The sequence below is a fragment of the Falco naumanni genome, chromosome 5 (assembly GCF_017639655.2).
Source record: "Falco naumanni isolate bFalNau1 chromosome 5, bFalNau1.pat, whole genome shotgun sequence".
Lineage (NCBI taxonomy): Eukaryota > Metazoa > Chordata > Aves > Falconiformes > Falconidae > Falco > Falco naumanni.
Window position 1 is genome coordinate 1,630,893 of NC_054058.1, and position 25,827 is coordinate 1,656,719.

General features: G+C 41.8%; 1 protein-coding gene across 3 annotated transcripts in view; it reads left to right on the forward strand.

The window, feature by feature from the left end:
• The window catches only part of MAN1A2 (mannosidase alpha class 1A member 2), a 144,288-nt gene that overhangs the window by 103,345 nt on the left and 15,116 nt on the right, over window positions 1-25,827 (forward strand). For all 3 annotated transcript variants that reach the window (XR_005827949.1, XR_005827950.1, XM_040594493.1), the window contains exons 9-11: window positions 7,596-7,711; window positions 14,378-14,597; window positions 23,989-24,161. Coding sequence is in view for 1 of the 3 variants with exons in the window: in XM_040594493.1 (XP_040450427.1) it covers window positions 7,596-7,711; window positions 14,378-14,597; window positions 23,989-24,161 (509 nt within the window). In the remaining 2 variants the exon portion in view is untranslated. The remainder of the gene's footprint in view (window positions 1-7,595; window positions 7,712-14,377; window positions 14,598-23,988; window positions 24,162-25,827) is intronic.

Sequence of the window (25,827 nt, forward strand, 5' to 3'; positions counted from 1 at the left end):
TGGGTTTGCCAGTTAATTTTGCATAGATGGATGTTGGGTTAGATTTAGTCTAGTAAGGGTTTTCTCTCTCCCATGTTTTTGGTTTTAGTCAGCAAGAGGAGAGTTGAGATCTTACAGGTGAAGACTGAGGTGAATAAACTAAAGGTTGCAATGACCTTAAGAGCTTGGCAGTCCCCCACATAGACACTGTCCTTCAAAAGGGACTCTAGGGGCTATGGGCACATACCTACTGCAGTGTTGTTTGTAGCAGGTGATGTTACCACCCCACAGCTGTTTTTTCACAGCCACCTTATCAGATAAAAAAAAAAGTCATCAGAGGTAGACATGTACCTCGCTTCCCATCGATCCACTGCAAATTCCAGCAGCTTCCAGTTGAAGCTGCCGCTGCAGGTGGGATTACACTGACTCCAGACTTGGCAGAGGCAGGCATGCTTCATTCAGGGGCTCTCAGTGAGTGTCAAAATCTCAAAAAGGCAACTTCAGGTGATAAAAGGCCACGTCACTTTTCACTAAAAGCACCAATGTTTAATGTGTTGTTCATTTTCACAAACGGACTTGATGTATTTAGATGATTAGTCTTAATTCGTGGACATGTCTTCTAAGAAAAGGTCTCAGTCTTTCCAGAATTATAAATAACAGCTGGAATGTTTTGAAGTTTTAGGGAAGTTTGAATACAAAAAGGAAAGTATTTGTTCCAGCTGTGAGTTCCTGAGTGTGAAAGGAGAGTCTCTTGTAAGATGCCAAATTAGGATACTACTTTGACACTGCAGAATCAATAGCTGCGTTCCGTTTGAAGATGTGTTTTAGTTCTAACGTGAGTTACCTAAGTATGTGTATGTTATATATACATTGGGCTAGCTGTACTTGCTGGTCTGTTTCAAATTATTTCTTTTGTCTTTGCACACACCTGAATTGGGCAAGTTTGAGAATTTTAATCTTTAGTTTGATAATCACTACAGTTCTAGGAAGTCATTTTCCTCTAGTTTATTATACAAGAAACTGGTAGCACTTAATATTGCTCTACACTTTCCATTAAGTGATTGTGTTTTCAGTTCCTTGTAGCTGCCAAACTTCAACTCTTCCAACTGAATTACTCTGTCTGCCTCAAGCTGTTTTGTTGGGCTTTTTTAAACAGCTTTGATAAAAATCCTTCAGACGTTTCTAAATGAAGCTAGAGGTGGAATGTGGTTCTACCCAGAGTAAAGTCTGTTTTTTTCTCAGGGTTACAGTTAGGAAACTCAGGAACCATCATGTTTTGGATATGAAATACCATGGGAATTATTTGTTTCAGGACTGCATGAGGAGAAAATCATCGATATTTTTCCAAACCTTTCGAAAATACATCTGTTTTCTCCATATGGAGTATTTGGAGTTGAGCTGCTACGTTCTCTAGAGTTGCGCGTGCCGAGCCGGCGTGATCGCGTACCCCCAGGCTGGGAAGGGCTGAGCTGTTTTTGTTGTGACAGTAGAGCAGGAAGCAATGCCTGTCCGGCTGCTCCTGGCTTACAAAGGCTTGGCTTTGCAACCTGAACTGTTCTTGGGAGTAGTTCTGTTATGTGACAACCTGCGTGTTTTCAGAAAAAAAATGCGTGCTGGTACCATGTTCTTCAGTGATAAATGATTCAGAGCTGACTAAAAATTGCACCTCCACCTCCTTTTATCAGGCTTGCCTCTGCTGCAGTTAATGTACAAGTGTTTGCACTTTTAAGCCATCCTTTATGGCTTATGGCATCCTTAGGATGAATTTCCACTGTGAATTGCAGCAGCTGCAATTTCCAGGGCCTCAGCCTTCTGGATTAAAGGATTAGAAGGGGAGCTTGCACCTATTTAGAGCAGCTGAGGGGCGCTAAGCCCAACTACACGAAGTAAAGATTGAACTGAAATTTAATGAGAGCCACTCTAAAGGCAAACAGAAAAAAAATTCTTCAAAAGTTTCCTGCACAGAGCAAGAGGGCTCTTGCAGCGTAGGGCCAGTTGGTACCCAGATCAGCTAACGGTGAGGGGGTGTGGGGGTTTCTTAAGGAAAGTTAGTATTAGCTTAATCACTTCGCTGCTCCCTCCTGGTCACTTAACTTTTCCACTCCTTCCCTGACATACTACAATAGCACTTTGTCAAAAATACGGTGTTTGCAATCCTTGAGGAAAATCAGTCTCCCTCTTTACTACGTTCTTTTGTTGCAAAGTGGTTCTGCACTGCTACTCCTCTGGTTGAAATGGATCGGTAGTTTGTTCACCTTGGTCTTTCCAGTCTGTTGGGTGCAGCACTGTCGGCAGGTTTAAGTTAATTTTCCTTTACTTCAGAGTCACAACTAATGATTCCAGTTCTAAGACTTGAGTTGCTTTTACATATTGCCAAATTTCCGATTCTTTGCTTGCTAGTTCTCTAGCTGCCTGTACTTAAAGATATTAAATCAGTGTTGTAGGTGCAAATTAGTGAATTAAAAACATTGTGGGTGTAGTTTCTCCTCATCTCCACCTGCTTGTGCTTACATACAGGTAGAAGGTTACCTCGCCGTACTGCCTTTCAGCATGGCAGCCTGTGCACGCTAAACACGCTTCTGCTTAGCGCTTTACTTCATCTTTTTCATTCCGTGTGCAGTGAGTGATGCGTAATAGCTTCATGGACACAGCGGAGGGACGGCAGGAGGTGCCCGGGGGTCAGGACAGGGCAGTGTCTCGCCAGCCATCTGCTCACGGGTGACAGGAGTCCTCACCCCCCGGTGTTGTGACTGCAGCATCCCTTCTGACATGATGTGCTGGTTTTAAAACAGCGCCTGGCTTCTTTCTTAATTCCTTCTCATTGCCAAGAAATGACAATTGAACAATTAAGGCACAAAGCAGAGAGGGTTTAGCAAATCATGAACTGTTTTTAATTTGCCTCGTTAAGCTGCTGTTAACTACTTAAAGCCATCTGCTTAAAAATAATTTGCACATCTTCAGTTGGCTCTAGAGAGCAGGTAGGCCTTCATTAGAGCAGGTTTTGTTATTAATGTTATCTTTAGGGGGCTTCGGTCGTTGTGGAAAATATTTTATTGCTCATTGAACCCAACTTTCCCTGTAAACAAAGCAAGTGGCACGTATTGGTGAGTTATAGTGGCTGCAAACCGCTGCCCTTCGTTCCGAAACTGGCTGGCTGTGGAGGAAACTATTTTTCAGCCACCGGGTGGATCTGGGTATGATCTCCGAGGAGGGTGAGCTGTGTGAATGCCCCGTATCTCTGTTCCCTACTGCCTTCCCCAGGAATGAGTCCTGGGGAGGAAGAACAGCCAGATGCATCGGAGTGCCTCAGCTGTAACTGAGGCGGGGAACCCGGCTGCCTATGCCCTGGGGAAAAATGAGTTTGTCTCCCTGGATTTGTAAAGAAAACTAGTTCACTTACAGAGAACAAATCACCAGAGCCACAGCCTCTCCCTCCCGTCTCGAGCTGAGCTGCACTGTCGTGTCGGTCAGTAAGTATGTGCCCCCCGGAGCCGCCGTGTCTCTGCGGTTGGCTGTGGAGTAGTTGTCCTGCTTTTCCTCGGAGGAGACTGTCTGAGCAGTGAGCTAACGGGTTGCTGATATGGATAAGAACATTTGGAGTGAAACTAGATTTAGAAATATTCAATAACGATGGCGTGAGAAGTTTTTTAAAAGAAGATCCTCCACTCGTTCTGTGGAAAAGGGGTGGATGTGATTTTTGGAATATTAGCTGAGATACGGTATTTGACTTAATATAGATCTTCTTTTATCAATAAATTAAAAACTCATTAAGATATTGCTATGAAATTGATTGTATTGTTTGTTTGTTTCTTTCCAATTGTGTGCTGCTTATTAAGAAGAAAAATGTCAATATTTACCAGGATGTAAATCTTGTGAAGTATCCAAGCAAAAATGTTGCTATGAACTGTAAATATCATACTCTTTCTAGTAGGATTTTTCTTGGTTCTTTCTGGCAAGAAGGAAGCCTACGAACGGACTGACTGTGCAGGTTTGCACACGTGTTTCCAAGTGTGTGACAAACCAGAAAAAATAAGGGCTTTCTGTAAATGCTTCTGGTTGCAATAGTTGAAGGTATTCTTTGCAGCTGCTGTGTCTTTTAGTTTAAAATAAGACTTCCCAAGGAATCATTGACTTGGAATACTTTTAGGTTTGCCCAGTCATCTGAGCCTACATTTGAAAAAAAATTGAGGAATGAAGAAAATATCTTTGTCCAGATTGGAAGGAATGAATGTTCTAAAAATGTATACGTGTCATTGAACAGGGTATGTGGCTTCTGCCATGTTTGATAGGCCCTCGTGCTTCTGCTCGCTTTGCTATATTTGTCTTAACCTGGAAAGAATTTTCTTTCAGAATTTCATTGTGAAACGCTTCACAGTAAAACCCTTTAAATGACATAGAGCTAATTAATTCTTGTAGATCAAATATTAGACATTTGCCAAATATTTATAAACATTTTAAACATGATACGCTCACAGCTGTCTACTGAAGAGTACCCAGTGCCAAGATGCTGTTGCAAACTCCGGTACTGTGATCATGAGTTGTTCCTTTTTAGTGCTCTGGATTGACATGTGAGGTTAGGGACGATTGAAAAACTTCAAAATATTTTACGGGCAAAACGTTTATGAGCGAAACATTTTGAGTTGATCTTAGTTAAATCCCTAAATCCATCTAGGCTGTAGCTCAAATAGCAGGAAAGAGTGATAACTGCAGTGGACCTTCTGATGATAAGTTTGGGTAGAGAGCTTTGTTTGTAGGAGAGAATGATACATGATGACCCAAATCTAGAGTTTTCACCAGCTGTGTATTTGCTAAGGAATCTTGAAAAATAGCTCTTTAGTATTTCCACCGTAGGTGAGAGCAAGTTGTCAAAGTCCCACAGTCTGTCACAAAAAATATTTTAAGTTTCAGCCATTTCTAGTTACAGTTGTTACACAAAATGCAGCAGATTCTGCTTTAGCAGTACCTTCTGACACTAGCAGAAGACCTGAAGAAGATCTTTCCAGGGTGCGGCTGTAGAAGTTGGAAAGCTTGCTGTACTTCACCCTCAGCTGAGCTGCTGCTGTGGCCTCCTTTGCACTTCCACCCTTCCCAGCTATTTTTTGCAGATGTGGAGGGGTCAGGGCAGTGAAGACAGCTGTATCTCAGCGCGCTGGGCTCCCTTGAAATACTGCTTCCCGTCTGTGTGAGAGGCTGTGATGGCTTACCGTGTGCGACCACCAAAAATACTTCATCTGTCCCTGTACCACTACTGAAGAGAAGGACCAGAGTCAGTTTGCCCTTTCTGACAGGTCTGCCCTCTGATCCAGCTGTGAAGGGCATCAGCTGGGGAGTGGGGGAGCCCGCTGTTCCGTGAGAGAGGAAAACTCCTACAGTTGGGAACTGGAGGGAGCTACGTGAAACAGGGATAAAGAAAACGCTGCTGCCGGGAGCTGCGAGGCCCTCGGAAGCCTTTAGCCTTGCCACGGTTGCTTCTCGCTTGCCGGGTGGGAGGACGAGGATCTGTATCTGGGACGCTTGCGCAGCTCTGCTCTCCGAATGCGTGAAGGTGCAGAAAGGGCTGTCTAGGGGATGGCTCAGAGTCCTGTGTGTCCTGATGCTTCCTGCCTTCCCTGTGCTTTCATCTGAGATGAGAAGCACGGTGGAGGCGGAGGAGAGCTGCTGACAGAGACAGACAGTTCTCAGATGACTGCCTGAAGAAGTAGATGTGAAACGGGGTCTGTTTCTGATAATTGACTTTGGAAACTCACCTGGAATGTGGATTTCTCTGTTTAGGAAATAAAACTTTTTCTATTCATCTTCCTGCTCTCTCCTGCCCTGAAACCCAGCTGGAGCTGCTCCAAGACGAGCCCTGCTGAGGGGTCAGCAGCCTTGTCCTGGCCGGGGAGAAGCGCTGGCTCCAGCGGCTGCAGAGCTCGGCTGGGGAGGAGGCAACGGCTCAGCTGAAGTAGTTTTAAGCCGTGTCTCCTCTGAAGTCAGTCCCTGAGTAGTGCTGGCATGAGTCGTAACTGAGGTCTGGGCATGGTTTGCTGCTTTTTTTCTGAAAACTGTGGAGCCTTAGTTCTTGTGCCTCCTTGAGACTGTAACTGCATTGAAGGAATAATTTCTAGCCCTTGTACTTGTGGAAGAAAGTGACTCATGACCTGAACGCCCTCTTACAGCTCAGAGCTAGAAGGCTTATGAAAATGCATTGTTTGTAGTTAAATCACTGAGTAGCTGGGTGTGAAAAGGCTGTCTAAGAGAGACTGAGATAGGAGAGAAGGGCATGAATTAATTTGCTCTGGATTCACAACCTGAAACCAAACGGCTAAGCTATAGGCTGGCTCCTTCCTTTGTTCAGAAATCCATTGTTACGGAGCAGAGGAGTCAAGAGGCAGCGAGAAGAGTTGACGCAGAAGCATCTACCAGCTCTAACCTCCTACTCACCTCTTCAGAGCCAAGCAGGCATGCTGGGGCAGGACGGTGCTTGGAGGAAAAAGCAACAGAAGGAGAGCTCCAACCTCTCTTTTACCCCTTTATCCCAGAAAGACTGTGAACACCACTTTTTTGAGGTACTTTGGTGAAGGAAGTACCGTATCTTCTTTGTTTTCACCTGGTAAAATGCGTGACCGTAACAGCGGTGCAGTGAGTTTCTGGCATTGTGATGAAGTTGGTCTTAAACCTTTCTCTCGCCTCACTTCTGCTGGCCGAGGTCCATCTGGTGCCTGTGTGGGGGGGGCTGTGGTGCTGGCAAAGCAGAAGGTTGTGTGGTTGTGTGCGCTTCTGGTTGGAGCCACTGACTCAATCTCATAAACGTGCTGCCTGAGCGAGGGGTGCCCGCGTGGGAGCAGGCGTAGCTCACCCACAGAGGAACGAAGGTCGTTCTCATGGGGTCTGCCGGCACAGAGCGATAACTACGTGTGAAAGGCAAACCCTGCAAGAAAAAAAAGATATTTTTTTTTAAAAAAAGAAAAAATATGCATGTTAGGAGTTGTGGTTTACGTGGTGGTGGATTTTAATAGTCAAGCAGCATTACCCTGCTGCTCAGGTACAGTGGAACAGAGCAGGGCTGGTGCTGCACGCTGCAAAGGCAATTTGCCTTCCTTTTGACTGAAACAATTTAAATGAGAACGTTTACTGTGAGAAATTCATTAGTGTGTTAAGGAACTACCTAGCTGGAAATAAAAATCTCCTGGAAAGATGGGATTCTGTGTAGTTCATGGCAGTTCATAGCCAGCCACAGGACCTGGTTGCATCCTGGATACAGAGACCTTATGGGTGTTTATATATACTTTTACAGATGTAAAAAAATATTTAGAGAAACCTCAAACTCTAGCAAGCAGCAAAACAATTAGGTTTTGTGGAATGAAATAAATGGAATAAAAAGAGAGGTTAAATTATATTTTGATACGAGGGATAGCCTGTGCAGAATGAGAAATAGTGAAGGCACAGAGCTGCTTCCACGCCTATGAAATTCGGACGGGACAGGAGATACAGTGCAGCCTTGTGCTGCTAAACAGGCTTAAAATATTGATAATTCTACAACAGTAGACCTTAAAAATGTAAGTTCATGTTTTGAATAAATTTAAGGTGCTATTATATAACAACTTCAACTTTTTTTTCCTCTTTCCCTCCTACAGATCACACATCCGTGGGCGGGCTGGGAGACAGTTTTTATGAATATTTATTGAAAGCCTGGCTTATGTCAGACAAGATGGACACGGAGGCAAGGAAAATGTACGACGATGCAATTGAGGTGATTATGATTCATTGAGTTTTCCAGTACAGTGGTACTTAAAAACCATCTTTTACATTTAACAAACAAAAAAAAACCAAAAGAAACCCCAACACGCCTCTTCCCCCCAAACCAAAAACCAACCAAAAACCCCACAGGGATTGCTTTGATTATGTAAGTTTTAAGAAATGCAGGAATGAATAACACTAGCTTTCACTCAGAGTAGTTTAAAATGTATTGTTGTGGAATACATCTGATGCAGATTATTGTGCTAAAAATAACCAGCTTGTCAAAAATGGTTTAATGTAAAAGCCTAAGCCATAGTTTATTGGAAAGAGATCCAGCAACCCTAAGGTGTGTGCGGAATGACCAAGTCACTTTTCTTTAGTGTTCAGAATCATTCTAGGAGTTGAAGTCCTGAATTGTTTTATTCTTTCAATTATTTTCTAAAATGTTTCAATGTTATAGTCCATACTTATCTTGTAAAACGTAGTTTGTACCCGTTTCTTGCTCTGTGACTCTTGTGATACAGCGTGGCTCCCTCTGACAGACACGTCGTGCTTGCCCAGGCAGGGCAGTACCGTGGGGCGGTTCGGTGGGCATTGGGATGGGGGTGGGGGCCCTTTTGTGGTGCCTCTGAGCTTCATGCAGCCCTCTTGCTTGCTTAGTTTCCCCATACACAGGCATCTTCTTACATCCAGCTCGCTTGTGCCCCTGCGTGCCAACGTGCCTGTGCTACGGTTAAGACATGTAGAGCGTAGCTAAGCTAATTTTAGTCATTAACCGTGCCACCAACAGCGGCAGGGACTGTCTCGTCTTGTCCAAGTGCAGACGTGTGCGGTGCCTAAGCTGTTCCATGCTCTAGGCATGCTGTGTTTCTTGCAACACAAGCTTTTAAAGCTTAGATTTAGTATAGTCAGTCTCCTAAAACAAAACACCTGTTCTTGGAGTTCTCAAAATTCACATTTTAAAAGACGCATAGTGGAAGTTCAAATCCGAAAGTGCTTTGAAGCTGCACTATGTCTTATTCCTGACCTGAACTTGGTACGTTTGGCTTTCAGCTACTTGAACTTTTTCATTCCCTACATGTTTTAAAGGGTTATCTACATCAGGTGGCTGGTTACTAACAAAGGCACGCTCAGCGTTCTCTCCTGAAGGAGAAATGCATTATTTTCTTTAGTCTCACAATATAAAACAGATCTTGAATTATTTCTTAACCTTTTTGCTAAGTACTTTCAAGTGTCTTCAGTATGGAGACAAGAATATAATAGTTCTTATAATGTCATTGCCTGATCTGTTCTCAGTATCCTCCTCTTCATCCATCCAAGAGCTGTTTGCACTCTCCACCTTTGCTTTCCACTGTCATCCATCCGCTTCCCAGTTGGTTTTGCTCAATGTGTGATCTTGTCTCTATTAAAATAAACACAATTGTTCAGGCAAAACCCATTTTGTCAGCTGCTCTGAATGATTTTACAGGACTGACTTTATCACTGTCTACAGCTCCATCAATTTTTGTGTAATCTCCAAATTTTTTTTAGCATTTGTTTCTTGCAGATCACTGGTAGAAATGCTCCCTAGCATTGAATAAAAGTATCTTTGCAGAATCTTCATGGGTGAGGGCTTTCCACAATTTTTTGTTTTCACTTTGAACTGTTCTAGCAAGCCAACTTTTAATCCACTTCATACGTGCTGCCCTGAATTTGTTTAGGACTAATGTCTTGTACAATACCAAGGAAATTCCTGAAATTCCTAATATTCCTAATACCAGCATGCACTTGTCAATCAGTGTCAATCAAACATTTAACACCACATCCTTCATTTTATATGATTTTTCTATTAATATTTTAAGATACTGTTAAAGCATCAGCTATTTCCCAGTCCTTTTGAACTTCCTTAGCTTTCCAGGGTTTGTTAAAGTCAACATCAGTAGTTTAAAACAATAGTTGAGTACTTCTAATATTCTAAAATAGTCTATTGGGTCCTGTGGGTTTTAAAATGTTTAGCAGTTGATGTTTAACATGCATTGTAGTTACCATTGAAATATTTTATTCTGATTCCTAAACTGTGAGCACTTTAAAATTAGAGGAAATAAAACTTTCCCTTTCGTCCTCTACCCTGTAAGCCCAGTCTTGCAAACATTTTCTATGGGCAATCTCTGTCTCTGCATGGAGACACAGCAAAGCAGATCTGGGACTAGGTCAAAACACGCTGTGGATAGGAGGGAGAAGGAGCTGAGCTGCTCGCACTTCGTGTGACATGACCTGCAGCGCAAGGTCTTCGACTTTCTCTCATCTAAGCCCACTGTGTATGTTTGAGTCTGCGTGAACCGTACTGTTTAATGCGTTGTGGAGCATCCTTCTGGTTCAGGGTTTGTGTTTGTCGCAGGTCCTGTGTGACATTGGAAGATGTGGGCAAAGACTCAGTGAGTAGGATTTATTTTACTTAATTGCAATTTGAATTTTTATTTTAAAATTTAACATATTTTTAAGAGCCCATTCCCTTACTATTCTTTCATTGTTGCCCATAACATAGGTCTTCCTCCATAGCTGACACTTCTTATTCTTTGTTTTTCAAAACTTGGAGCAAAAGCTCATCACATCATTTATGCAAGCAGAAGGGGGAAGGTGTAAAATACATTCCTCCCACTCAGTACAGCGTTGGAAATGTTCTCAGCACCTGCCAGTCTAAAAGAAGGTCTCTGTCCAGCCACACTTCACTCCTTAGCTTAGGAGATAGACAGCCATACCCTAACTCTCAAGACTTGCAGTAGGCAGTGATACCCCATTCCTTGGTGGTATTAAGAGGAAGAAAGATACCAGCGTCTGTTCTTCAGATGTTATGATTTCCAGTCCATGGCGTATGAAGTGTTACCAGTCACTGCATACTTCATAACCAGAGTACAAACGAGTTCTGCATCTGTGACCTCTGCACGCTGTGTAACAGCAGTGCAGTCTTCCACTGTAAAGGACACTTCATTTCTATGTCCTAGTATGTAGATTCACAGCTGTGATGAAAGCTGAAATTGTGAAATTTGCTGAGAATTCTTTGTTGATATAAATATTGAGGTTGGGCCTCTTAACTTTGATTTCAACATTATTGTGTGGACCTCCCAGCTAGTCTAGTTTAAAGTGTCTTTTCTCCTTCTCGCATCAGCTGGAGGATAAGGAAGCTTCCCTTTGATCTGTTGCCTTAAGTAGTCTAGTCTGTTAGGCTCACAAATTTGATCCTCACTTTTCGTACTGCACAGCATTAGGTAGCTAAAAGGATTTAGCCTTGTGTTTGACCATCACAACATAGCACGGCAGCTCAGAAAATGCTTTTTTTTTTCTTTTTTGTAGTCATAAAAATCGCAGAAAGCATGAACATCAGGTAGAGAACATTGTTGTTTCACATCATGGCCTATTGTTTTGGGCATTTCACAGACTACAGAAGCTTCTTCCTGCAGTTAATCTCTTCGTTGATGTGAACAAAATCTTGTCTTTGGGAGCTTAAGGATACGTGCCCACTCTGGTGGGTGGGTACTCGTGGTCCAGTGGTATGGTATTGCTCTACGTACCCCTCGGGGTGCTCTGTGGCCCCAGGCACCCAGCCCAGGGTACAAATGTCACATCTGTCCAAACCTGCTCAGCTTTTCTTGTCTGCTAGTCGGTGCTGCCAGCAGTGCCCAGCAGTTCCTTGGTAGCTATGTAAATATCGATTGTCCTTTGTATACAGTTAGCAAGTCATGGGTTGTTGAATGATGAAGTATTTTGAGAGGGTTGCATTTTTATTTTTTTTGGTCAAGCTTCCTTTCTAACTCCTAAGACTTCAGCAGCCAACAGAACTTCATTTTCAGATTTCAAAAACTACCCCTTACACAAGACAGCGATGTTCAAGTTCAGATGATGTGCTCTCTATGTAGAAGAGAGGCATATTGCGCCTAGATGATGTTCTTCAGTCAAACCCTGAAAGCAAGTTTAGAATGAAGGAGTAGCTTGTGGAGACGTGTATAAATTTGCCCTTTGCTGCCTGGTGCCAACCACAGCGGTTTTGTCACCCTGGAAATGCTCCTGCAACCATTTAGTCCTCAACAGTTATGAAATTACATAAAGATACAACTCAAAAGGGTATTTCACACAACATTTGGGAAAAGTGGAGTTTTCCTTCAGGAAATAAATAATCTAAACCCTTTTAAGTCTTTTTGCTCTATAGTAAAAGTGGCTTTCCTTTAAAAAGGACTTCTCAACTTTTATGTACCATATGGTCAAAAAAATCCTATAATCATAATGTCAGTGCTGTCACAGCCTAGGGTAATTGAATGAACAGCGCTGGTGCTAAAGGCGTCAGTATCATCTTCAGTGGCAGAATTTTCAGCACATCCAATCTTTCCTCTACCTGTACTTCCAGAACAAAGGGGCTTGGACGGTCACCCACCTCGGGGTCCCCGGCCACAGCAGCCCTGGTGTCGTGCCAGTCCTCATGGCCAATTTGTTAGACAGCCGCGCTGGCAGCTGTCAGAGGCTTAGTGGTTTCTGCTCCATCAGTTATTTCTGTGTTGTTCTTGCTGGATCCTGCCGTCAGGACACCCTTCAGATCCATCAGTGGTATTAGTGAAGAAATGAACCCAACAGGAATGCAGACCAGCACTTCCCTGTCGTCACCTTCAGAACTCACAGGCTCGGTGGAGGACAGTGGAGAAACTTTACTATCCCAGTGATGGCTCAGTCCCCGGTGGAAGTAAGGAGCGGGGCCCTACTGATGGTAATGCCGTCTTCTCCCTGTAATCTGCTGCACTGGCTTTTAGCTAGTGCACTCGCCGTGGCCATATGGGCACTGCCAGACCTTCGCTGGCTGCATGGCTGAGGTGTAGATTCACATCGCTATAACCGTTCTGAGAAGTTGCTCCAGGCAATGCAGCATCTCAAGTCAAGAATGTATTCAGAAAACCATCCAGGAGCACATACATATTCAGAAACACAGCTATTTCATACTGCCGTTTATATTATCGTCTTCCCCAGATGAGGCTCCTAATCTTACAAACTCTGCCTTTTCTAACTGTAATTTCAAAAACTTTGTTTCTAAGAAAATTTTTTTTGTTGAAGAAAACTTTGAAAGGCTTTCAGATGTTATTTCAGTACCTGGATGGAGGAATTCCATGTTACAAGATCTTGCTGGCTTTAATACGGCTGCTTCAACAGTCCTCTACCAGTTAAGCATCAACTTGATTAAAAAAAAAAAAACAACAAAAAAAAACAACAAACAAAAAAAACCCACAAAAAAAAAAACCAAAAAAAAAACAACTTGAAATACCTACTGCGGTCACAGAAGAGCTTGAAGCTTTTTGTTTGTCCATTTTGTGGAAAACAAAAGTCTCGCTTTTTTCTTATTTGGAAATTGGTTATTTCACTGTCCACTAGTAAACCTGAAGTACAAGTTGCAAGCTTATTAATCTATTTATTAAATCTCTGTTGCAGCAAATGCATAGTTTGTGCTGTGTGGATAGCAAGGAGACAGTGGTGTGCAGCAGACGTGACCTCCACATCCATGATACCCGCTTTAGTTGTATGCGAGATCCTCTGCCTGTGTGTTCTCAATGTATCTAGTTTTAGTGCAAAATACAGTTGTGGACATTTGGGGTGTCATTTGCTGTAGGTACCAGAAGGGTGATGGGGAGGGGTGTTCACTGCTGGAATGGATCTTGAGGGTGGCAAGAACAGTAAATGCCTTTTTAATGGCACTTTAATCCTTCAACTCTAATCAGCCTTGGAATACTCTGACCAGTCACGGGTCGCCCACTTTGAAGGAAGTTGTGAACCCATCAGACGGTTATGTGTAGAAGTACAAAGGAGATTTCTGGAAAGAAGATAAGAATAATGTCTCCATGGTAAAGAAGATAGTGGTCTTTATTGTAGGACTGAAACTGTAACGAGATTCTAGTTACAAGAAAAACTGTCTAATGCTAAGGTAGAAAGTACTGCGGTAGATTGTGGGGATTGTGAAGCTCTGAAAGAAGTAAATGTGTTGTTCCATGTAGTTTGAAAACTAAGGTCAACTATTCTCCTACTACCACAATAATACCATTTATAAGTCAAAAGCAACAGCATCTATTGGTACAAATGTGCAAAGAAAAAGCAGGAGTTGCCTCACCTATAAAATAATGTGGTTTTGTGAACAGCTGCTCTAACCTTCACCCATCCCCTGACTGTGTACAATCAGAAAGCTGCTGTGAAGGAGCAGATAGAAGGTGGCTGGAGCATTCCTGTTAATTAATGCTATTAAAGACTGATTGAGAGTGCAGGTGCTGCCTTTATATATGTTGCTGACCAAAAGTTTCCAGTGTAGGTGTATTTTTTAACTACACACAGACTGTACAGCAGTGCGAATGGGTACTTGTCTGAGTTAATAAGTAAACAAATATTGTTGGAGCTGTAAAATTTGTGCTGATTTCTCAGCTAAAAGTGCAATGTAATCTGTGTCGTTATTTTCCTGTGTTTGATTTCATTAGCATTGTTTAGCAGTTACGGTATTTTTTTGTGTGCATTGAAATTAAATTCTTACGGTTGTTTGTTCCTGTAGTGCTCAGAAATGAATCTGAAAGAAGAAAATTCTTTTTGTTTGGAAAACAGTACATTTATTCCTTGAAGGCGAGCTGGTATGTAAAACTTGCATGTGAAACAATATTTAAAAGTTCTCTTAATCTTCTTGTAGGCCATAGAAAAACATCTCATCAGGAAGTCCAATGGAGGACTGACCTTCATTGGGGAGTGGAAGAACGGGCACCTTGAAAGAAAGATGGGCCATTTGACCTGTTTTGCAGGGGGAATGTTTGCCCTTGGAGCAGACGGTTCCAGAGATGATAAAGCTGGACATTATTTGCAGCTTGGAGCTGAAATTGCACATACGTGTCATGAGTCATACGACAGGACAAGTAAGATAACATTGCTGATCTGGTTATTTCTGTAGTTGAAATACAGAAACTGTCATAATCATTTTAAGTTTTGTTATGGACATATGCCTTGTCTAACACGTACTGGTTTTATACCAGTATAACTTCTTTACACCCATGTATTTACTTCTGATCTACATCATGGTGAGTAAATGTAAAAATAGTCTTTATATGGTTCCTTCCTGCACATTTATCCCTGTTTTTCGATTAGTCAGCTAAGATGGGTGATATGGGCACAGGGAGGAAGGAGTGTGTGTGAACTACTGTCTTCCACAATATATAGGGCAGGTTTTCATTTCATATATACTGTTCTTACAGTTACGTAGAGTGAAAAATTTGCAAATAATACCTTTTACTGTTTTCAGTAACGGTGTATTCTGGGTAAGTACAATTAAACCAGAGAGAAGGAAGATGAGTATGGCAATGGTGAGATGGCCAAAGACGTGAGTAGTGCAGAGGCAATATCAGACTTCATTGTTGGGCTGGAAGTTTCTCAAGTTCAGTCTTTTGGACCAGGTTTATTTTCTATCTTTAATAGTAACCTTGATGCATAAAGTCCAAGTGTGCTGATGGCACTTACAGCGGCTGTGAAGTCCTAAGACACACTTAAAACAGAAGAGTCTTAGAGCAGTAAACAGGAAGATGTTGAGGACTGGACTGTCAGAAATAAGTTCACTAGAAAAAAGGCAGGAGCTCTTTCTGTAAACTGGGAGTTGAAAAATGCCAGTGCAGTCCCAGTCTGTATCAGCTGTAAAATTTCCAGCAGAGATTAGTGCGTTAAAAGACACGTATAATTTGTCATCCAGAATACACTGTACAAATCTGAATTTCAAGCAGAACAGATGCAGAGAAGGACCAACAGAGTTATTAGAGCAAGAGAGCTTTTATCTTACAATAGGAAAATAAGAGAGGTTGGCCTGCTCAGACTAGAAAAATAATGCCAAAGAAGGGAATAAGTTTGTTGTCATCTTAAGGGGTAAACACTGAAAAGAAATAGAGTTATTTTAAGACATAAACAACAGAGCTGTACCAAGAGCAAGATTTGTAAGCACCCATGAATAAATGTAGGTTGGAAATTGGAAATGGCTTTGTGCAGCCATCAGAGAAGTGAGCTTCTGAAATAACTTCCCAGTAGAAGTAATGGTAACTAAAACTCAAGGAGTTTTAAGGTGAGAATTCATGCATTTATTCACAAGATCATGTAGTATCATTGTGTAATTGCCTGTCATTCTAAAGAATTCAATCATATGAGTGATACTTCTACCCGGGTGGCAACAGCCTTAAAAAAGGAGAAGAAAAAATGTGGGGATGCTTAAGGAAAAAGGGAGGACAGAGTAGCTATTGATGCATTCTGAAAAACTGTGTTTAAATGTTTAATTCAACACTTAAAAACAAGCAATGCTAAATTCACAGTTGTTTGTGCAGTCCTAATTTCATTCCTTCAGATGTTTATTCTGTACCCTAAATAAGTCAAAAGATGGAGGGGATAAAAGTTTTGGTTACGTATTTAATGACTATATAAGAACACACATATGTAAGAAACAGACTGAAAGTTGTACAGACAAGCTATAAATTTGCAGTGCCCTAGTTTTCTTTTGTTCAGTCGTGCAATCTCAGGAATGTGGAGAGAGATATTTGGGGTTTTTTTGCCTGGACTGATTTTTCAAAGAAAATAAAAGAACTGTTATGTGTGAAATGTCAACTTCATTATCCTTTAACAGAAAGATTTGAGGGATAATTGTACACTTTAATGACAGAACTAGCTGGTTGCAGAAAAAAAACCCTCTCTTTCAGAGGGTAGATAGTCATCCTGGTTCAGCTGGTAGGTTTATGTTTGTCAGCAAAGGGGAGAGCCTGATCCCTTACTGCTATAGACCTGGAGAACTCTTGCCCCATTTGGTGGCCCCAGAGGAGAGAGCAAGGTGCTGAGGCTGTGCTGGGGGTACAGAGCTCTTTTCTTCAGACAAAACAGCCACAACTGTCCCTTCCTGTGTCTTCCCAGGGCTGCTCGTAATAAACTGCAGTATAAGCCTGGTTTTATAATATTTTAGTATAAAAATACTTTATGAAGCAACCTGAATTTTCATAAGGAAAAAATAAATGCTGTTTCAAGGTCCAGTCTCGGCAAAATCAACACAGAATTTCACAGAATAAAAGCATTTCTGGAAAAGAGCAGCATTATATTGTCAGCTGTCAGCAACCTGTTGCACATATTGCAGGTATGAAAGCCTGTTTTAAAAAAAGAATAATAATTTGCTATTTCAGAAAGTTTGCCTGAAGCTGTATTTGCTGCTATCTTTACAATAATGTTCTCATGAATTATGGAATACAATCTCCTGAAATTCTGATTTGAAATCGTGCTTTCCCTGTCTTGCATAAATAAACAAACGCGGTGACATGGCAGATGAATTTAGGGTCCAGGACTTCTGGGGTTTCAGGTAAAATTCCACTGGAGTAACTTTGATCTGGATGGATTCTACCAGTGTGATATTAAGTAAAACGCTCTTGTCTTGCAGGAACAGTCCACGTGCCTATTTAGCATTGAGGTGATTTTCTGCCATGACGTTCGTGGCTGGAGGTTCTTGATGTATTAGGATTTTTTAAGGCAATAATAGTGTCCTCTCAGGTCACTCTCATACATTACCCTGTGTCTCCAGATAAACTCAATCACCCTCTGTAAGGCAGAGCATTTGTGGTAAGCTCAGCCTTCTTTAACAAAGGGCGGCCTTACTTATTTTGTCAAGCTAATTTATAACCCTTTCACTTGTTCTTGTATGTTTGCCTCTCTCCTTCGTTCACTTGTTATCACAATTGATGTGAGAAGTCGCCTGTTGAATTATGATTGCCCAAACTCTCATCACTTCTAAGACCATCTCTCTGGTCCCTTGATTACATTTGCTTCTGTTGATGGCTCCCCAGACCCTCAAGGTCTTAGGCCATTATGAATCCTTCTCTGCTTTCTGGTCTGCCCCTTGGTGTCAAGCGTTCTGTCGCCATCCAGTTTGTGCTCTCAGCAGTGCACCGTCCTGGCGCTGCAGAGCTCCTGCCCCAGCTGGCGGTTATACCCTCCTCTCCCAGCTGCCCGGGGGAGCAGCAGATGGTGTCGCAGGAGTTCCATGCAGGCCTAGCTGGGTTACAGTGCTCCCAAACAGATGATAACCGTTCCTGCACTCAGATACTTCTTTTAGGTTCCCCAGAAGCATGCTAAAAAGATGTGTGTTTTGCCACCAGTTGTTTGGGGAGGATTGAGCACCACCCTGCAGACAGAAAAGCATCCTGCTTCTTCACCTCTTTACTGGTGAAAAAATATCCTCTGCTTCCCATCCTTTCATTGCGTTTTGGTAAATAACTTCGCCATGTAACCAGCAGAAGTTGCCACGTGGTCACGGATTTGCACAGTAATTTGTTGACTGACTGACTTGCTTAGCCTTGGCATCATTGGGGTGAGAGCTTTCCACTGTCATCCTGGCTATTCCTTAGTCCCCTGGAATGTGTATTTAGTGATCCCTTGCAGGTTTTTTGGATGCTCACAGTGCATCACTGGGGCTTGCTGAAGATTTTAGGACATTTCTTAACTTCATTGAAAGTGTGGCACAAGCTAAAGCCCACCATCACATTTGGACAGATTGTTGCTGGCGTGACACCGTGCCACATCTCCCGACAAATAAATAAGGCCAACCTCAGATCTGTGAAGCTACCTTAGAGAGGCCACAGCCTGTTGCGCCTGCATGTCTCACTGGGTCAAGCAACGATACTTGATCTCAACCCACACAACTCAGTCTCTTCCTCATTAGCTAACACCGTGATTGTTGGTAGTTGCTGCTGCTCTAGCCAGGATTACTCAGCACTAAGATGAATAGTTTTTTCATAGATGCAGATGTTGAGGAAGGATGAAACCCCATTTGGACTTACAAAGGACCGCATGTGTTCATCACCATCCTGAGCTTATGGATGGAGGAGATCATTGCAGCTCTGCAGGGAGAAGGGCTTTCGTCTTTTGTCTCTTAAATTCAAGGATACTTTATTCTACATCTCAGTCAAAACAGGTAACAGGAGGTGGGTCTTGTGGTAGAAACAGACCTATTCCAGTTCAAAAGTCAGGTGCTTGACTTCTGCACAGATCTGAGGCTTTTCATAAGGTACTTGGCCTTCATAGTAACCAACTTGGGTGAAATTATCTGCTTTTGTTACCCAAGTGGCTGAGTAATTAAAAGCAGGTTAATAATTCGCTTCAGGTTAGCTTGGGGCTTTTTAGCTTTGGACAGTTAAATTGAGCCAACACCCTGCTGTTTTTTGGGAGCAAGTCTTCCAGACCTACCCCCCGAGAAGATTCTGCCATCCTTCCTACACATGCTTTTTGCTCATATCAAGCCCAAGTCTTATTGTCCAAAGGTAAAGCGGTCTGTCTATGTGACAGCTTTCTCCTCTGTGGCTTGTTACAAGTTGTGTCTTAATCCTTCTAGATGTTGCTCCATCCTTTGTGTTCTCTTTCCCACTAGATTGCTTTCTGTCAGCATGTAAGTTACCCATGTCGTCTCTCATGACGCTGCCTGCTCCACAGTGCTGATAAGTACAGAGAAGCTGGAAAGTCCTTGTGACCATTCCTGGTGTGTTTCCATGGGCATTATGTCCCAGTGACAACTGGCGTCCTGCCATGTAAGCAAGGAGAGGTTTATGCAGGGACACAGTCTCTCTGATAATCTGATTCGCCTATCAGTGTTCTCCAGGAATATCTGAGAGAAGACCTCAGACTCCTGCGTTTGTGGGCTGGAGGGGTGGCTGGGGATATCCTGAGAAGCTCAGGCCCTTCTCATGGCTCTGTGAAAATCCCGGTAGGTTCTGCTTAAGCTGAGGACCAGTCCATAGCACTTTCTGCAGGATGCCTTCCTAACTCACCAGCTGGAGGAAGCTGATGGCCTTTGGAAGGTGAAGGCAGGGGGTACAGGCATGATTCTGATCTGCCTCCGAGCAAGGGATTTGTGTTTCCAGGATCCATTGAACTTGTCAGGTTGAGACCCCTGAGGCTCTTCCTCTCATCAGGAAGTTGTGACTGCATGTGGCACCCCTTGGAAGCACCAAAGATTTGAGAAGATTTATTGACAGTCAAAGTCAGAAAACTTAACCATAACCAGGATTTTCTTGTGATCTGTAATCTACATGTGCCTCTGCTTCCCGCCTGCTCTGCTTTTTTCCGTACCATAACCTATTGATAATTATCGCTGCAGTCATCCTAAATCTCCCATCCTGTGACGGGAAATGTGAAGGTTTTTCTGTAGTTGCGCGTGCTCTCAGTTTGGAGAGATGATTGAGAGAACCAAAGAGAGAAGTACGCCCTGATCTTCATGCCCCTGTGCCGGCACAGCACAAGGAGTCACGCTGCTGTCGGTGGGCACTGGTAAGGCTAAAGGAACACAGCTTCACGTGCTCTGGGGGCACGTTTCTCCGTGTTTCAGCTTGTGTGTGGACTGCACATCTGGAGGTGTTCCAGTTACTGGGGATTAGTTCTTTTTTACATGCTTAACACGCACCACTGAGAAGCACGGCAAAGGCATAAAATAACTAGTAATGCGAAATCCATAAATGGTTTAAAAAAAAAAAAAAGTCCAGCAAATGGAAAGCATCAAAAGACTGCTAACAAATGAATCTAAATAATTATCAGGTGTATTGTAGAGATTAGATCAATAAGCAAAATCATCTATATAAATGGCAGCATGTGCTGATTTATAGCACACCATATTTTTAGTAAAATATACCATCCCTTATGCATAAGAATTTTACCATCCATTAGCTGGTAGCATGTAAAGTAGTCACTGACTACAGACAGATTATTTTAGGATGAAGTTTTTTGCACATCTTTAAAGTTTCTTGACGAGTACTGTCCTCGCAGTCTGGGTGCAGCTTTGGCTGTTTTTGTAAGTGTGACAGTTCCACTGCAGAATAAGCCCGATGACTAAGATTTCAGCTGAGACATTATAAGGGTATGAGTAGGTGCTGTGTCTGTCCCAAGACTCTCAGTCAGAAGCTAAACAGGTAAAGATGAAGAAACACGAATAATTACTTGTTTTCAGGAGAAGTATAAAATAACAATATGTGTTGATAGACTGGTTCAGAGAGTCTCAAACGAAAGTATCTTGGAGATTCTCCAAGTTTTGTATGAGTTAGATATTATGTATCCTTTCTTACTTACAGAAAAATTGTTGCTAGCTTAACTGTAGTCTTAAAGGAACACAAAAAAATTAATGTTTTCAAAATTATTTCTCAAATTAGATATATAAATATTTATCTAGAAGTCTGAGGATTTGCCCTTATTTTCAGCAGTGCTAAGTACACGCTTATTGAAGTCAACTTTAAATCAGTTAAAATCTCTTTTTAAATGGTGCTGGCTAAGCTTTAGTTTTGCACTACGACGTGAAATTATTTCTCATGCGCTCTCCCTGCCTAGACAGGCCTGTCAGCCCTATTAATACTAAAATACCTGGATTAAAGTATGACCACTGTAGCACTGTAAAATGGCCTTAGCTGGTTCTTTGCTTAGAAGCATGCTCCCCTGAAAGGTACTGTGTTCATAGTAGCTTCTTTATTTTAGTCAGCTACTAATAGAAGTGCTGTAATTAATTTTACATCCTTGGTTTCAGATAAATAGACAGTGAGATTGTCACAATATACAGGGGTAACCTGTCCTTGGGTGGTATAATTTCTTGGAGTGCCCAATAATAGTAGAAGTAGATAGAAGTAAATAATCAAAGATATAATGCAATGGCAAGCTACAGAGCAAGAGAAGGTGTCGCCGTTTCTGTAGGTGATGCATCACCAGAACTGCCTGAAATCCACCTTCTTTGGGGGATAAGAGTAATGCAGCTGACATGGTTTACCTGATTTCCAAAAGGCTTTTTCATAAGTTCTCTACTAAGGCCCTTTAAGGATATTAGCAGCTACTGCGTAAGCAGCAAGTACCTGCATGGAGAAAAGAAATAGTTGTAGTATGACAAATAAGGTGGAGGTAAATAGTCAGCTCTTACAATGAGGAAGTGGTGATATTCTGGTATAGCTGATGTATATTTATACACACATGTGTATAGATGTGTATAAATTTATAGGATATTTACATTTTATATTTTAATATATGTATGTATATTTACATATATGCATATGTAAGTGATTGGGGAACAGGTAGAAATGGTAAGTGTGCTGTTAACAAAAAAAAATACTCAGGATAGCAAGGATAAAATAAAGCTGGAAAGTTACACAAGGACTATATGAGGTTGAGTACTTGTGTAATAAATTACTAAGCTGAATTCAGTGCAGTTAAATGTAAGAAAATGTAAAGTGAGGCACCTATGAAAAAAATATTCCTAACCTCACATATAAAATTATGAGCTCTTAACTGACCATTGCAACTCAGGAAATTGCTCCTGAGATTATGAAAATGTCAGCTCAGTAGCAGTCAGGAAAAACTGAGAACAAGCAAAATAGAAAAAGTCATTATGTCACTGTATTAATCTTGGCTGCACTTCTAGCACGATATTCAGGCTGGGGCTCTCATTTCACAAAGGATGTAGTAGAATTGGAAGAGTGGCAGAGAAGGGCTAGAAGGAAAAGTTAAAGGTATGGAACAGTTCTCATTCAAGGAACAACTGAATTGGATACTGTTCTTCCGTGTGGAAAAGGGACATTTTAGGTAGGATACAACAGATTTGCAAAATCAGCAGAGGACTGGTGGAGTGAATACGAATCAGTTGTTCGCTCTCTTCTCCAAGACAAGACCTAGAGACTATTGAATGGATCTAGCAGGAACCAGGCTGAAAAAGGAGAAGAACAAAAAAGGTGGTTCTGCACCAAAGAGGTATTGGAGATGTGGAACTCCTTAGCAAAGGTGGGTTTGGATGCTTAAGGTTTGCACAGGTTTAAGGAAATGCCAGATAAGTTCTTGGGAAATAAATCTACTAAGAATTACTGAGAGCATATTAAAATATATGTCTAGATTGGGAGAAGCTTTGAGCTCAAAAAAATTGGAGACTGGTGGAGAAGCTGGAGAAGGGTATCTGAGATATTTGGCCTGTCCTTTCTCTTCCCCATCCTTGTCTGATTTTGGCCATTGTTGGAGACGTGATACTGAACCAGACAGAACTATGATTCCATCTGGTCCAGCATGGCCATTCTTATCTTCTTAGTTTTGGATAGGTAGAACTCTGTATCTAATATCATTGATTCTGCAGTAAAATTTGTAAATTATTTTATGAAACTGGTAAAATGACCCACTTTGAAAGAAGCATCATAAACTTTTCCCGTGGACTTCACTCACCACGCATGTGGCTGAAGCAGAGTGGTGCTTTTATTTGTTGGCATCCAGACATGTACTCCCTTGAAACAAAAAGATGAAGGAACTTTTTTTGGATGCCTTCTGCTGGGGCACGCACTGGGAGGTGCTTATATTTTTCATTGTAGTATTCTAAGGTTCCCCTTTCAGACTCATGAGACCATGGTTAATTTGAGCCTATAGCCCCACAGGAATTATATGATTAATTGGTTTGATAATTTTTAAAGCTCGAGTGCAGCTTCAAAGTTCGTTGCCTTAAAAATTCTCTGCCAAAGCAAAGGCTGGGCTGCAGCTGTAGATAAGAGTGCGTTATTTATGTCAGGTTCAAGGAATAATGTGGAGCTGTATAATAAAAAAATATATGTAATTGCATCTTCATATTATAGAGGGTTTTTCTACAGGTACCTCCTCGTATTAATAGTCTTCAAGCTGCTGGCACAGGGCCATTACAGATTCCTTTAAGGGCTGAAATAGTGAATCTCTTAGTTCAGAGATTTATTTTCAGGTGTGGCTGAGTTTTTGTTGCCTGGTGGTAAACTCATTACTGGAGGATCACCTGAAGCACAGCAGTGACTGTGGTCTGACAGCACTTCCCTAAACCAAGAGAGTTTGGATAAAGATGTGGGTTATTTGAGATGGTGGTAACTGATTGTATTCTAAAATCTTTTCTTGCTGTGCTGGGTGGGATCAAAGGACGTCAGAACCTTTCCTGACCCTTCTTAATTTTCTTTTGCTTGCAAAGAACGGTCACTTTAATTTTGTCCTATAATTGAATGTGTTAATGTGTTTATATTCTTAGTGTTTCATTAGTTTTCAAGAGGATTACTGTGTTCCTATCAAGATAGGTAGTTTTCCCACAGGAATTAGATAAATTATTCATTAAAAAAATTATAGGCCTCAACAATAGGAAATATTTATGAGACTGCTTAAAGACAAGCTAGTTCCTGTTGTTCTCTAATGCTTGGGTTATAGCAATCTCCTATCTACCCTTCCTGCAAAGGTTGGTAAGGAATAATTTTTTTCTTTCTTTTTTATTTTCCCCTTTTTTCTCTGCAGCATTAAAGCTGGGTCCAGAAGCATTCAAATTTGATGGTGGTGTAGAGGCGGTGGCAGTGCGGCAGAACGAGAAGTATTACATCCTAAGGCCAGAGGTGATTGAGACCTACTGGTATATGTGGAGATTCACCCATGATCCCAAGTACAGGCAGTGGGGCTGGGAGGCAACGCAGGTAACTGTGTTCATTATCTGTCAGTAATCTAATTCTATGTATTTTTCCTTTTGTAGCCACTTTAATCTCATGGTACTGAAACACTTCAGATGGTAAATGATTTTTCAGGAGCTCCTGTAAACCAGGGTACATACGGGGTGCACGCAGTTATTCCTGTTTTGCAAGTGCTGAACCAGATGCACAGATGAGAATTGTGTTCAGCATTATACAGCTGATGAGTTTTAGGCGTGGAAATAGAATCCACTGGTCATGATTCCTACAGTTATCAGTAGTCCATAGCCCCCAGGAGAGATAATTTATCTTGGGAGATGAAGGTGTTTTATAAATAACTGTTAAGCATGCGTTTGTACTCAGTTTAGATCAATTGACGAAGCTATTCTTACAGTTTCTTCTTGGTTGGCTATTAAAACACAACCGGTAGAACAACTGTTCTCAGATGGTTTGTAGACTAGATGTCATGTACATACGTATATATGGGCTGGTGTCATGGCTTTTTCTTTTCTTAGCTGTCTGATTGGAAGGAAAAAAATTGCCAGTCGGTTTAGATGTACTGAATTATAACAAAAAATTACAGCATCACAAGTAGTAGGTTGTAAAAGAAAGTCAGAAGTGGCACATATGGCAGAACTTAAAAATTGTTGGTAAGGTATTGTAGATTGTTGCCTTTTTTTTTTTTTTTTGTAGCTCCTTTCCTGGGTTTAAATCTAGTTGTTGAATGTTTTAATCAAATTTGTGAGTGTGAAAATGCTTCTGAGTCTTTCTCATTGGAAATACTTGTACGGGTTCACAGAAGCCACGTGTTGTGGGACTGGGATATACCGTTCTGTGCCCATGGCCTGCCTGCCTTCATCCTCTGTACACAGATGGATAACTCCTTTATCTGGTGGTCATACACTGTGGGGTATGAGTAACTAGGCTTCATTCTCACATGGCAATATAAAATTATAATTGTAAAAATTACTTGTAATCCCCAAAAGACTTCGGTTTTTAAGTGCTTCCTAGGGCTGAACTTCTTGTCTTTTTTGGTCTCGTGTTTCTCACTGCTCCCACCTGCTGGGCTGTACTGGGCTTTGGTCATTTGCTGGCCGAGCAGTTTTCAGGTCGTCTTCAAAAACTGCGGATTCCCACAGCTCGTCCACTTCCCAGCTTACAGCTCCAGCAGTCTTTGGAAACACAGCTTAAAGCTAGTTTCAGAGATGAGAATAAACATTAAAGATAACGAGACACTAATGCAATATTTTGACTACAGCCAAAGGAGATGAGGGAAGAGCAAAGGAAGAGATATGAACCAAGAGCCTGGAAAAACTTTATTCTGCAGGTGAAAACAAGTTTTGCTCCAGAGACAGGAGACCCAGAAAAAGTACTTGGAGGAAGAGATCTGTTGAGAAGCCTGTATTCATCAGGTGGAAGATAGTTAAGGCAGGTTCAAAATGTTTAGCTGAGCTGATCCCTATCCTGCCCTCGGCACAGTTACAATCACATAGAACAGTCCAGGGATTTTAAGAATGTGTCTTAGTCTTGGTTAGGTTTTGCCTTGTAGACTGTTTTGTTGAAACCAACATGATGTTATTCTGGAGAGAGGTTCTGTATTTGTCACATTCTCTAAAACATTAAACATTGAGTCACATCACCCCTCCTGCTCAAACTGTGCATGTTTCTAGTGTGA